The 15,014-nt window shown below is 38.2% G+C and overlaps 2 protein-coding genes across 3 annotated transcripts in view; one reads left to right on the top strand and one right to left on the bottom strand.

The window, feature by feature from the left end:
* Positions 1-4,104: 4,104 nt before the first annotated feature.
* The window catches only part of LOC135167736 (uncharacterized), a 39,494-nt gene continuing 28,584 nt past the window's right edge, over positions 4,105-15,014 (bottom strand). Inside the window, exon 2 of the mRNA XM_064131246.1 lies at positions 4,105-4,497. Within this exon, the coding sequence (XP_063987316.1) occupies positions 4,321-4,497 (177 nt within the window). The 3' untranslated portion in view covers positions 4,105-4,320. The remainder of the gene's footprint in view (positions 4,498-15,014) is intronic.
* Positions 5,855-12,058, top strand: LOC135167744 (uncharacterized). Of its 2 annotated transcripts, XM_064131266.1 has the most exons (3): positions 5,855-6,188; positions 6,865-7,070; positions 12,024-12,058. In XM_064131266.1, exons 1-2 carry the CDS (start codon positions 6,042-6,044, stop codon positions 7,042-7,044), a joined length of 327 nt encoding a protein of 108 aa, XP_063987336.1. In that variant the 5' UTR covers positions 5,855-6,041; the 3' UTR covers positions 7,045-7,070; positions 12,024-12,058. The 2 variants fall into 2 exon arrangements, with proteins under 2 accessions (XP_063987336.1, XP_063987328.1); XM_064131258.1 differs by lacking the exon at positions 12,024-12,058 and having other exon boundaries at positions 6,865-8,283.

The raw sequence follows: 15,014 nt of genomic DNA, 5'->3' as shown, positions 1-15,014 counted from the left end.
GATATTCGATTTACACCCCAACGAGCGCAAAGAAGTTACACTTCACAAACTCCGACAATTGAAAAGCTAAGGTAGGACTCAACCAATTGATAAACCAGGTAAAAATCAATAATCGAAAAGAGAGAATTTGAAGTTAAAAATCATACGTCATTTTAAAATTGGACATAACAAATTGATGGCAGCGGTGGGTTAACTTCATTTTGATTCCATTATTTATTTTCCTTGTTATGTCCGGAGACGTTGTCAGCGTCGGAGGACAACTGTTATATAATGGAGTTATTTACAGAAAACAAGAACTAGAAATTTTGATATAAAAATATGGAAAAGCTAAATTAAAGATATGAAAAGAAGCTAAGTATTTTTATATTTGAAGTTTTATTTGGACGACGCTAGGTTTGTTTTTCGCTCTTACCTTAATTAAGTTGTTAGTTTAATTGGAAAAGGGAATAAAGGAACTAGGAATAATCAAATGATTCCGAGTAAATTTTATTCTCAAAAATTATCTTCTCTATTATCACCCTTTTCGATTTACAATTAACAATGAAATTATTTCTATCTAGAATTTTATGTAAATTTGATTTGATGAAAAAGTATTAACGTTAATTATTAATCATTATTTTTATGAGACTCACAGTTCAAGTGTGTGAAGGTATGCTATCCCTTATGTATCGGGATTGTGTGGATCCTTCGGTGACACAATCGTCTTTCTTCACCAGAATCAGAATGGCTTCTAATCCTATCATGAATACTTGTTATTCATGCCACGTTCACCCACTCGCTTATAATTAATGAATAATTGTTTTTGAAAAGTTTTGAGAATGTCCACAACCTCGGAAACTGATGAATTATTCCTCTTAAAATGCAAGAAACACTCCTACTTTCGATTAAAGGATGCAGTATCCCTGTACACTTCCGACCGTTTAGCTATTTATTATGGTCAAATAGACTACCACGCACTATATCGATTCTATCTCGAATTATAGTATGGGAGGCCCGAAAGAAACAGACCGATTCCGGAAAGTAATTTCCACCAAGTCAAACTATCGCTCCGACGGTTGCTTCTAGACTGATTTCGATTTTTGATTTTGGGGAGCGGATCGGTTCGTGGTGGTTACACGAATTGGCTTCTAATTGGTGGAAATTATGGGGTGGTTTTCCCACTACCAATTCTTAGAGGGGATCGACCTGTCAAGTCAGCGGTTTTGGCAGTGCATGATTTCCGCGGTGGAGTTCAATGCTCTGGCATGTGTCATTCTTTTGTTAAGGTGAATGCACTCACCGAAATGGCGAAACCAATTTTTGGATGACGTAGTGTTTTTGTGACTGGAATGGTGAAATTGGATGGGTTTTTGCAAGGTGGTGTTTATGGTTTAAGGCATGTGTTTTTCTTGTGGTTGGTATCTATGGGAAATGCAGGAGGAACTATTGATACAGGGTTTTGGATATCACATCCTCCAAACAATATTATCATGGATCATGAGGAACTCATGACACTTGCGGATCAGTTAAAGAGAAAGCAAACGTTATTAGACAATAGAGAAGCCGCATTAGAAAGCCGAGGTGGAGATATTCTGATCGCCCAAAATAAAGTCGAAACATTGATACAGATTGAAAAAGAATTAGCTGAACGTGACAAAGCGGTAAACAAAAAAGAAACATGCACCCAAGAATTATTCAGAAGATCAAGGAAAATTCGTAATAATCCTGACACATTCACTGCAGAAGATTCACGCGAATTTAATGAAAATATTATTTCGCAAATAACGGAAATTCAGGATGAACTAGGCCGCGTTAAGAGAGCGGCTCTAAGGACCCCTAGACCCGAACAAATACCCACGGTTCATATAACCCTCAAAGATGCCCTCGCATACGTTCCTGTTTTCGATGGTGCTAATTTAGAAGTATCACAATGTATCAAGGCATGTGATCGAGCTTGCTCCATGCTCCCTGAGCACATTATTCCGACCTTTTTGGAATTGACAAGACAAAAATTTAGAGAGAGGGCGCGCACTGCTATCGAAAATTTAGAATATGATAACGTGCAGACTCTGGAAACCCACCTTCAGGAAGTATTTGATGCATTAATGACAGTGAATCAATGTAAAACCGCATTAGAAAATATGTCGAAAGGTCCCCAAGAACACATAATAGATTATGTTAATCGCTCTTGTTCAGTTCATGGGAATATTCTAAATTTAGAAAAACAGGAGAAAAATCGACCCTTGACTATCGCGGAGACAAGGAAAATAGAAGGAGACGCGATAGTAGCCTTTTTAAACGGAACTTTTCCCCCCTGCTCAGGACAGAATGTAAGCCCCAGCCTCATCATACGATTGAACAAGCCTATACAAGCGCGATAGCCGTCTATAAAAACCATACAAGGGATATCGATCGCTTTAAGGCTCATGCACGTGTCTTTTCATCCTTTTCAAGAAAGGATGAAAAGCCTCGAAACAAATGTGAATTTTGTGGTTCAAAAAATCACACCATAGAAAAATGTTTCAAAACATTAAACGCATCTAAAACAGCGGAGAAAGCGAGTGAAAAAAACACCAACTCCGACTCATACTGCCATTTGTGCAAGACTAAACGTCACGATTTGACCAATTGTCGAAGATTTGAATATCTTAGTAAGAAAGGAATTCCTTCCAACCGGTTGCGTTGGAATAAGTAGTTGAAAATCATACGTCATTTTAAAATTGGACGTAGCAATATTACTTGAAGAAAGAAAAGATAAAATCTTGTCGGTGTCCCACTTATAAGGATGACCCTTTTTAGCAGGCCTTTTTTCCGCCAAACAATTTTGCCCGAGTTTTTCACCATTTCCCGATAAGCATGACGTCCAACCATGTGAAGAGGAGGAATTTACAATGCGAAGAGTATTGAAACTACTATATTATTCCAAATATTACTGGTATAGGTTTTATTATTTATATTGGTTGGATTGTTGTATGAGAGATTGAATCTGGCATGGATAAAAAAAAATTTTTCATTATTAAATAAGTTTTAATAAATATAACGGTCAATTTTTAAATATAGCGGCTGCAAAAAGATAAAGGGATGAGAGCGATTAGGGTAGTTGTCAAATCGTTGGATACTAGTATGAGACAGGAGATATTATTTTCCCTTCGCGTCTGTGAACTTTTCCCTGGTCTCGGGAATCTTATTAAAACTATAAAACATAAAATATTATAATTTATTAAATTATAGCGACAATGCGGTCGATATTAATGCGCATGCGTCAAGGGACACATTTTGGCTAGCCCTGCGCATGCGAAGGGGGCAACAAGTTGCTTGAGGCCCACCGGACACTCTTCGCCCGACAGCGATAATACTCGCATTCTAATCTGTTGTTGTGTGTTAATTTGCGTTATTTGTAATACTTTGTAATTGTGGAGAGAGTCGATCCCCGAGGACTTTGTTAATAAAGCGGACAGGATATTGTCAACATATTTAGTGAGTAAAATAATAATTATTAATATTGTTGCCTTTGTTTGTCCTTTTTCTCTCTCTATCTATTTTCTTTAATTCAAAGGGTCTACCAATTACCACGCTCTGAGCATTGTCGATCGTTGTTGGTTTCCGTTAAACCAACTGGCGCCCAAACGAATTGTTTGGGCGCCACCCTTCAGCCCTGGCAGCCCTTGACCCAGGCCGCGCCAGGTGAAAGCCTTCAGCCAATTTATAACAATCCCCGAGTATTAATTAATTATTATTTATCGACATTTATAAAAAAGAAAGGCCTTGTCTCAAGTATATGTATTCATAGTACGGTACCCAACCCTGTATCATGATCATACACGTATAGCGATACAGTACTCCGTACGCATATCGTAGCAGTTCTTTATTCATACAGCAGGGTGAATATAAGTACCTTTATATCAGAACGTTATCGGTACTTGCATCCTAAGGTGTACTGCTACAGTAGAGTACGTGGTACCTATATTATACTCATAACGTACAGGTTCGTCTGCTATCTGGGTTATTTCAAAGCTACAAACAACTAGATTTCGGGAATCCTTTCGGTGTAACCATGTACAAAACAGATCACAAAACAGTCTGGGGAAACTCAACTACAGAAAATAAATACGCGAAGAGTAATAATTTCAGAAGTAGAAAATCGCTCGAAACATTATCAGAATATATTTTATTTATGCGCTAGCGGACAGATAAATAAGATCTTACTTTGCCAATTGGAGGGGTGACAAACTTAGATATCAGCTAGCTTGAATCCTAGGGGAAGTACAATATTTACATGGATAATCATTTCCAATAGGATTTCAGGGTGAAGATTAACTAAAAAAGTTATGGAGATCAAGGTCAGTTAACATGGCTTTCATCTTGTTCTGCACCCGTTGTCCCTTCGTTTCTATTTTCCTGAAGGATGTTCTCAAGCACTGGCCGCAGGGTGACTTTCACGTTAAATGCTGAATCATTCTTTGTAACGACTTTGGAAATCTCTTTGCAGTTCTCTATGACAGTGTCTCTCACTCGTTTCTGTAAACAAACAAATTGAGAAAATTTCTTTTCAAACTGTGGAACTAATGGTGAATTGATAAACTACCAACTATAATGTTAGGCTACTCCGATGAAACTTGTTTTCTGAAGTGAAACTTCTTTGCACTCGTTGGGCTGTAAATCCAATATCGTATGTAACGCGTGGTGGGGCAGTCGGACGGAAAGAGACATGGGAGAGAAACGAAAACGCGATAGATTTGGAGTAAGGAAATGACTCATTTTGTTAAAATGATGAACAATACTAATAAAACCTTTTTATTAATATCGGGATAGTTCACTGGGAATTACCAATCCAGTGGCATCAAATGGTTTTTACACATTTGAAAATCATGAAATCTCCGGTCTAACTTATCCTTCAGTAAAAAACCTGAATTTTAAGCGATACGAAAATGACAATTTCGTAATTTATTTAAATATATACTCTAATATGAATATTGGAGATCAATTTCCTTGATTTTTGAATGAAATCGTAAATTTTCTGATTTTTTGTCCTAAATGGGCTTCGGTGTCACTGCTCCCCGAATTCAAAAATGCATTGACAGCAATTTCCTTGTTTTCTGTTCATTTTCAGGAAAATATGGATCGGAAATTGACTATTCTATTTGGTTTCTCTACGAGATTTCGAATTTTCAATGACAAAATGTTCTGAAATCTTCCTGTGTGGCTCAATAAAAATTTCGGAAATTGTCACATATAATACCACAAGAGCTTCAAAATTATCGAGATACGCGGGAGCGTAACGGCCAAGTATATATTTCGAAACCTCGAACAAACAGGCCGAGCGCTCTAAAGTATCTATACGCGACACAACTACCCCTTCCACTACCTCCCAAACTAATTTCCGTAACTGAGTGAAAACGCGGCAATTTGCAGCAAAAATACACTTAATTACATTACCTAAACCGCCTATGCTATATTCATTTATGTTAAGTTTTTCCGAATTAAACGCCCGATTAAAAAGATCCGCGCATAGCAACGGATTTTTTTACATATGTTTAAACTAGTCATAAAAACGCCCCCCAACTCAACGACAAGTGGTCGATTAATTTCGGATACTTCCGGGGTTCATCGGGTCACTGGTCATCCGTCTCGGTAACGAACTTGAGACCCCCCCCCCCCAAGTCAGTCTTGCACCGTACATTCAACGTATCAGTCAACTTTTTGGATCTTTTCACGTCCTTCAACGACTCTCAACGTTATTTTTGCAACTAAACTATCAACGAATTCACACGGGTTAATTTCAACGAACTTTGTACAATTTTGTATAGTTTCTACAACTGGTGACGAGTAAATACGAAGTTTTCATAAATTAGTATTTTTGTGTCTTCACCTCACCCTCACTACACCTATTCCAATTTTCCGACGCCCGACCACCCAAAAATCACGTTCCTCAACTAAACAACATATTTTCCGCGGTGCGATTATCTCAGAATGAAACTGTCAGATTTTTGTTCAAAAGTTGACAGCATTTGTTTCCTACGGGCGCTGTGTGGTCGGTTCGCAATCAGCGACGCGCGCGAGAGATGAGAGGTTGGCAAAAGTGTCGTGGATGGAAAGTGCGCCGAGAAGACAGAAAAAAGACTAGGGGAATCCATAGTTCTCTCTTTCCGTGCACCATGGCGAACTTGGAGGACGCCGATTACGAGCTAATGGATTTTGAGGATGAATTGGTAAGTAAAATACTTAAATTTCGATCAGTGCGGGATTAGAAAAATTGTTTCTTGTTTAGTAATAAATAATTCAGTGATATAAAAAAATAGACATGCATAACATGCATAATTTGGCATCTCATCGCGGTTGACACCTAACCCTTTTTCTATTTTTTTCATTTATGCTTGTAAGTAAACAGATTTTCTAATAAAAACCCTCCTTACTGCACTGTAAAATATAGAACGATTTTTGACAATCGAGATATGCTATACTCTTCCAAAACGAGATATGTTTCAAAAATAATTAAAAAGAAAATGCCTTACTTTGAAAATGATTAAGAAAAACCATTTTTCACCCAAGAAAATGCACAAATCGTCTTTGTCATGACATTCTTAGCTCGCAGAAGTTGCTAATACATGAATATATTAATGTGTAGGGTATAAGAAACGTCTATGAGCTAATTCCGTATTGGAAAGGATTAATTGTGCATTTTCTCGGGGCATTTCATGTCATTAAATCATTTCAATAAACTTAGAGAATTCAAGATCGAGAATTGAACATAGAGAAGTGCTTTTAAGGTATTTTCCCCCCTCTTTCGGCTCAAAGGGGTTATATTTCTAATTTCATTGCTGTCACACGACTAACACACTCGTATTGCCAACTGCTTAGAGTATATTATTAATTATGTTTTTTTAGCTGCCTTGGGCCCAAAACCGCGCCACTGGGCTTTCGCCGCCACTGACAGCAGCAGCAGCAAAAAAAAAGACCACCACACCACCACCACTACCACCACGACGGAGACCAGCAACAGCACCACAGCAGCAACGCGGTCTGTCAGGAGGAAGCGGAAATTGTCTTCAGGACGATCCTGTTTAATTTTAGTCTGGAGAGAGTTAGACCAGGTAACATGTGGACATTTACTAAAATCATCCAGGGATCAGCTAATCCTATCATACTGGATGAATCTTGGAATGCGACAAGTTGAAAATACTGTTTAATTTTAGTGTACAGAGAGAGTTACGCCAGGTAACATCTCGACATTTACTAATAGCACTGTACAAACTCTTGCCCATTTTGAAAAAATGCTTGAAATCACCCCAAAAACAAAAACAAAAAATGTCTTTGTAAAAAAATGCGCCAAGCATATATTTCGATGTTGTTCATTTGAAAAAAAAATTAAAAAAAAACTTAAAACAACAATTACTTAAAAATTGAAGCCACAATTATGGAAATTTGAAAAAAATACACAAATAAAAAAAAGATGCCAAGCTCATTGATTGAATTTACCAGTGGAGAAAGCTGGTGATGATAGGAGTCCATAAATCGTTTTGAGTTCTCTATGAATATCTTGACTAAGACGAGTCCCATAATATCCTACAAAGGTGTAAGGAATTTTCAAGAATTCCTTAAAACATACCGGGATCCAAAGAAGATATCCAGAAGGGGGTGAGTACGCCGAGAGAGAGAGAGCGGGAGAGGCTTAGATATAAGTTAGGGAAAAGAAAATTGGGAATTAGAGTAACCGGGAGAATAACTCCCCAGATCATGCGGGTAAAAAACCGAGAATTAGATAGGAAGGAGTAATGGGAGTTAGTAGGATCGGGAACGTTAGGGATGCGGGGACCGAAGGGAATTCCCGGTTATGAGCCAAATTTACCGAGCTACGTGGAATTCCCTGAGGATCACTCCCCCCGTTTAGATTTTTTTGGATACGTGTAGGAGTACGAAAAATACCGCTCGATTCAGTGATCAAGAGGGAGGGGGAGATACGTCTTGGGTTTAGGGCGGCAGACCTAGGGGCCTAGAACAGCCCTAGCAACCCCTAGGATAGCCTAAAGGCTGAATTTTAAGTAAATGATAAGGAGTTAGAAATTAGGATAAAGATTAGGGTTCCCACTTTCCTCTGATCCTCGACAAAACAACCAAAAGGATCTAATCGCGTTCCGTGGATAATATGTTTAGAGATAAAAAGGAAAATAACAATGAAAAATCATCTCCCGATCCAGAGATGCTAGGAGGGTAGAGAAACCCCATTTGAATTTTGAATGCGGTTGGCGCGCGTGCCTCTGGTTGACACGGAGACGCCAGCGCCATTAATACCGAGCACGACCACAACTCGCCTATTGTGATTATTCCATTGTCGGAAAACACGTGTGACGGACGCTAAATAGTGAGGTGCGAATAGAAATAAAATTTGAGTGCAACTAAATAGTGAAACTTCTTGTCGACGCGACATCAATTTAAGGAGACACCCTGGAGACCAAAAGCAACGAGTTTGGTTCGAGGAATAGGATCAGGGAGGCCATCCGTTGGATTTTTGCCGGTCGTCGCCGGTCGACAATAGAACACGTGGGTAACGAGCCACAGGTGAGATTGCATCATTAATAGTTAGGATAGAACTAAGGAGAGTATTTGCGATTTTATTTTGATTAACTCCTCATCTCGATGCCGTTAAAATTAATTCATATTATTTTTAGAGGATAAGATCTTGTGTATATGGAAACATGCCGCTTCCCTGGGCGAGGGGAAGCGGAGAGAGGTTCTTGCCGTCTCCCTTGGGCGAGGGGAGGCGGAGAGGGAATCGCCCAAGACAATGGTGCCAAACGGCACAGATTTTGGGGAAGAATTTCAGTTAGATTTTTGAATAGAAAAATCGTAGTAGAGCTTTTGATAGAGAGGAAGAAACAGTTCGATTTTGAACTCCGAAACTCACGGTAGGATTTTTGATAGAGAGGAAAGATAGAGTCGGTTAGACCACCGAAGGGTACGTATCGTAGTGAGAGTGATCGGTGTTGATCGAGTGCGGGGCGATTAGCTAGGAAGGTAATCGCGATGCGTGAGTGATACCCATAAGGAATCACCACGAGAATTTTAATCCTCTGAGGTAATTTAGAGGGATTTAGAGAATTATGTTGCCTCCCCATGGGTGGAGGAGATTTCCGCGAGATCCGTTTCGTTTATAGGGATTTGTCAATTATTTAATTGAAAGTAGGGATTTGCTCTGAGCGATTCAGAGAGAAAACAATTCAAAGGAATAATTACGCTAAAAATTAGAAATTGCGAGCCTCGTCTTTTGCGTTATCTCTCTCGGCGGACTCGTATGTATTTAAAAGAGATTGTGATGTATCACTTATGGTTATTTAAGATTCTTTAAAAGATAATAGTTTTTTTTTGTTTCTGGTTATGATTATTCATTAAAAATAATGTATTAGAACTAATTGAAATACTATCAAAGGTAATAATTAAATTTACTTATTCAAAGTTTTAGGGGTTTTGTTATTTTCTTTTGTGGATGAAAGTCCGACGAACTACCTCCATCCGGACTACGCCCTCTCTCCACAACCTACCCCCTGAGCAGCGCGGGTATTCAAGGTCTTCCCATGGATTCGTAAGCAAAGCTATACGTTTTTCGTTTCATAAATTTTGGTTTATGTTGAGAATTAGTTTATTGAGACTCCGGTTTGTCGTCCCCGGTAAAAAGGACGGCTGGCGCCCAACAAATGTTGCTTGCGAATCCAGGGGAAAGGGCAGTTAACGGGTTTTTCTCAACCCCGAGGAAAAATCTCGTTACAAAGGACATGGCAGTCAAATCAAATACTCGACTCAAATCGAAAGGGGTAAAAAGTCCATTGTGAATCAAAAAATTATTCAGCAATATGGTCAGGATCAACGTAATTGGCGCGGTTTTTTCGAAACTCACCACTTTCTCTTTAGAACTAGCAACAACAGAGTACTTGCCTCTATTACACGAACTGTCGTTCAGTCTGGAAATTCTAGGGGAATCAACAAAGCGAAAAATTGAACCGGAAGTTCCCTCTGCTTATCGTGAAAAGGTCTATGAGTTTGATAATCTTGACGAGCAGACCATCGGACTAGGGAATTTTCTACGATTCAACTGTGTTCGAGACACAAACTATCGTAGTCCCACAATTGATGCATAGGGATGACAGATTCTTACGAGAAACTTCTCAGTCAGCAGTGCTATACGGGTCAGCACTGCTCAGGTCAAGTTTCACGGGCGGTTTTTAACAAAAAAAGGACAGATCGCATATCCAAAGAGGCTAGGTAATCAGGAAAAACCGCGACAAGTACGTTGATCCTGACCATATTGCTGAATAATTTTTTGATTCACAATGGACCCCTCCCCCCGGGAAGGGTCCGGGTTCTTCCTTTCGATTTGAGTCGAGTATTTGATTTGATTGCCATGTCCTTTGTAGGATATTATGGGACTCGTCTTAGACAAGATATTCATCGAGAACTCAAAACGATTTATGGACCCCTATCATCACCAGCTTGCTCCACTGGTGAATTCAATCAATGAGCTTGGCATTTTTTTTTATTTGTGTATTTTTTTCAAATTTCCATAATTGTGTCTTCAATTTTTAAGTAATTGTTGTTTTAAGTTTTTTTTTTCAAATGAACAACATCGAAATATATGCTTGGCGCATTTTTTTACAAAAACATTTTTTGTTTTTGTTTTTGGGTCGAGTATTTCCCGATAGATTCGTTGCAAACAAATGAAGGAGGCAAGTTTTTCAGGTTAAAAAATCACGAGTGCGAAGCGCGAGGGTTTTTCTGCGACTCTGATCCCGATCGGTGCTACGCAGGGAAACTGGAGGGAAATATCCGATTAATTTTGAAGGTCGAGGGGTATTTGCCAGGATCATTTTTTTCATTCCAATTTCAAACAATTAAATGTGTGGCAATTGACGTCATATAGTATGGTTTTTCACTCGTAGTTGTGGCTTCTCCAGCGTATATTTTCTGTCTGCACAAAATGCAGAGAATTGTTTCCAAATTGTGGCTTTTGTCTTCATTGTATTATTAGGAACATTATTGTAGGGTTACTTTTAAAAAGATATAACAGTTTATTTTTAATGAAAAGTGTACAAATGATTCTAATACTAAATTCACTATATTCGCTATTCTTATTTCACTGCGCACTCTTAAACACTTACACCAAAAGTGTCTAACTCTATGTCTATCTAAAATACGTCTAACGTCTAACGTCTATCCTCTAACACTGCTCAAACACGACTCTGACCCTGTCCGTCTTCGCAACCCTGGACTGGGCCCTAATCAAGTCACGTGGTCCTAGCATCCCTGGACCACGCTGGCAGCACCGATCCCCATAACTATTCGCGATACTACATTATTATTAATTTTTTGATCAATAATCTCCAAGATTTCTCCTCCAAATCTGCTCATGTCGAGGTAAAGTCTTTGAACTTGATTTTTTCTAATGACAGTTTTGGGGTTTGAAACGCGTTCAAATTGTTTATCGGATATTTTGATTGCTTAGCAACCAACAGGTAAATATCCGAAAAATATCCAAAATAACACCGTTTTACTTGTACCACGTGACGGGAAATGCCACCATTTGATTGGTTGAAATTGGAGTGAAAAAAATAATCTCAAAAAATTCTGACAAAAGTTTTTAACAATCTATGGCTAAGAAATTTCACTTCTATCGTGTATAAATTCTATACACATATTTTTGCTACTTCCCATGTAATTATATAATTATAAGATATGTTTAATAGAAATTCAACTGAAGTAAGTGAACCGAACGTGAGGAATCGCTTTTTAAGAAAAGTTTTTTTTAGAGTGCACCTATTGCTGCGAGGCTGGTGTATACCGCACATGTAATTAATATAAGGAACATAATTCCGATCACTATATCTAGAATTGCAAATGAGAATGTTGAAGAGAATTTACGAGATATGAACCCCGCGAGATTGAAACTACTGCCAGTTTTACGTCGCTTGACAATGTCCTGCATACCGAAATTAGAGAGTAATTAATTGATAGATTGAAAATCAATATGGATCCTTTCAAATTCAACGTCTTTACAGATGAACCATCACCTCGTCACAAGTCTCCAGAGGACATGACCTCTTCTGTAAAGGCTGAAGAAGAAAAATTGTCCCGAAGTAGACTCCCCAAAGTCATTGCTGAAGAAAATACTAATTGTTTATTCTACACTATTATATATAAAAGTAAAAAATGAGCAAGTACTGAACGTCGTTCACCATTAAGTATTATCAAATTCGCTCAGGTGCTCGATCCTCCAGATGACAATGATACATTTGGAGAGTCGTTGGTGGATTCTACAATAATGCGATCACAGATGTCATCTCAACACGTTAAGGAAACCGATTATGAAGCATCAAGAATTCGGAGTGAAGGTGATAGTGGAGACTCAGATACATCCAGGAATAATGACAACGACTATCAGCCAGAAGAACGCGAATGTTCAGACAAGAGTGACATTCGTCACTCAAATGTTGCTATAGTTATAGATGATATCCCCGAAGAGAGGGATAAAATATTAATGGTGCAAAATCATTAGATAACACTTCCGATGAAAATTTACCAACTAGCGCTCAGGATGACAACGATCTCAAGATGGACACAGCCTTATCTGCCATCATGGAAAAATATTTCTGTCTTTATTGTAAAAAGTTGCAAACAAAATTCGCTAGACATTTGATGAACGTGCAGGGCAATGAACAGGATATTAAAAAATTAAACTGGTTATCACCGCAATGTAAGGAGAGACGAGAGATCATTGCAACAATTTGAAAGAAAGGAGATTTTTGATACAATACAAATAAACTGTACAATAAGGATGATTTACTTACATGCGGACATTCCAATGCTAGAATACATAAAGCCGCAGGGGATTTTATTGTACGTGGGAAGTGTAAAGGACTATATTCTCGCTCGGTCTTTCGTCAACACTATTTAGAATGTAACCAGAGCAGAAGGAAAAATGAAAGCATATTTCTCACTAAAAGTAGAAAAATCACCAGGCGAGTACACGATGTAGCCAGTCCCATAGCCCCAAAGTTCATATGTCCCTAATTACGTGGAGCAATGTGAGAAGTATAGTACTGATCAACATTTCGTCGTAATGAACCGATAGAAGCTCCGTGAAGTGGGCACCCCAATCAGGTGGATTCCAACGAAAATTTGATATTTGATAGATTTTGAGCTACTTGAAATAGTAGCCACGGTTCATTAAATTTGTAGTTGAAAACTGAGCGACCAATTCGTTTTTGAAACACAGTTAGGAACTATTTCATAGTTACAGCTGGAGTGACATTGGATTCTCGTTGGCAATCGTTTGTAGCTGATTGTAGTTCTGAAAATTTCACGATCCGTATCGTAATGAACGTTTCATCGATTTTTCCAAACAGTGAGGAACTATTTCAGAGTTGTATTTTAAATTACGTGGAATTCTTATTTGCAATCGTTTGTAGTTGATAGTAGTTTTCGCATTTCCACAATCGGAAATCAAATAAGTCTTCAATCGAGTTTTGAAGATCAAGGGAGCTGATTGAAAACTATAGCCAGAAAGAGCGCTGGTCCCTATATAGTTTGTAGTCGATTGCAGATTTGGGATTTTTCTGATACAAATGAAACTGATCGTTCAATCTGTTTTATAAGGACAGTTGAGTGTAGGAATGTTTCTTTCTTTTATTGAAATTGAACTGATCATTGCGTTAGTGCTCCCGGACCAAGTATAATGAAAATACAAGGTACGTATATCATTAAATTTCCCTTATTTTCTTAATGACTACGATAAGATATTGAAAGATAAAACATTACATGTCTGGTCCAGGCAAACAGATCACCGTCTCTCACGTGCAAAATTTCCTTCCGAGCTGAAGATCAGAATGGCAAGCACTTGGGGGATGGTTATATGTTTTCCCTGGCGAGGTGTGTATATTTCTATTCGTGACGTGGGACTGTAGCGCCACGAAAAATCTTTTTCGTATTTCATTATTGCAGGAAATAATAATTATTATGAACTTTTATCATTGTCAATTCTAAATTATCAACATCGATAGTATTATGACGTTTCTCTCCTTCTGGCAAATCTTGGGTTATATCTGCCGCGTTTCTTCGAACATTCCAAACTATGATTTAGTTTGTGGTGTGTTTCTTCAATTTTGTTCGATCGGTCCAACAATTGACAACTTCATTGTTCGTTGTCAATTGTTTTAACGACTGAACAAGATTAAAGGAACATGTAAAAAATCTACCTAGCTTGAGCTGTTCAAAGAAACGCGGGGCATATAATCATAAGTTTGTTAGTGTAGGAAAACGTCATTAGTATTGCCAAAACAAGGACAAATACTCATTATTAAACCGGTTTAAATGTTGCACGAGAAACTAATTCACAACACTAAGATTTCTACGTACCGATACATGATAAGTATTGAATTATGTCTGACTGACCGACCGGGGGTGAGACCTAGCCTATATTCACGCCTTGGTTAGTAACCGCCATTCTGTGTCATTCTTTCTATCTTAGGAAAACTTGGCGACCGTGTGCAGACAGCTTACTTTCATGTCACTATCTCATGAAACTATTGCCACACTATTTTTACAAAAAAAAGTTTTTTGTGTTTTTGTACGAATTTATTTCCATTAAAGATACGCGTTGCACATAGAAATACATTAAAAATCCCCTCTTTTATAACCTCAGATCTATCCCTCTGAGTCTTGAGGTTAAGGAACATCTTTTCTCACCACTCTCCAGCCTTTTAAGCAAGGTAGACAGATCATTTCGCTGCACAGAAGTGAATAATTCACAGAATATTTTTTTCCTCGTTACACTTGATAATTGATCTTGTCAATGTTCATGATATGTCTTGTTTTGTCCACAGTATCGAGCTTTCATCCATTCATTAGTGTTTCATGGGGGCTTGGCGAAATATCAACAGGAAGTATTAAAATAGAATAAAAAGACTATTGAAAATATCGCAAGTGCACTGGAATCAATGGCTTTGGTAAAAACAGTTCCATAGTTTTATTTTTAACCCATGATTCATGAT

This window comes from Diachasmimorpha longicaudata, chromosome 1, assembly GCF_034640455.1.
Source record: "Diachasmimorpha longicaudata isolate KC_UGA_2023 chromosome 1, iyDiaLong2, whole genome shotgun sequence".
NCBI lineage: Eukaryota > Metazoa > Arthropoda > Insecta > Hymenoptera > Braconidae > Diachasmimorpha > Diachasmimorpha longicaudata.
This window is presented reverse-complemented; position numbering and strand designations above follow the sequence as displayed.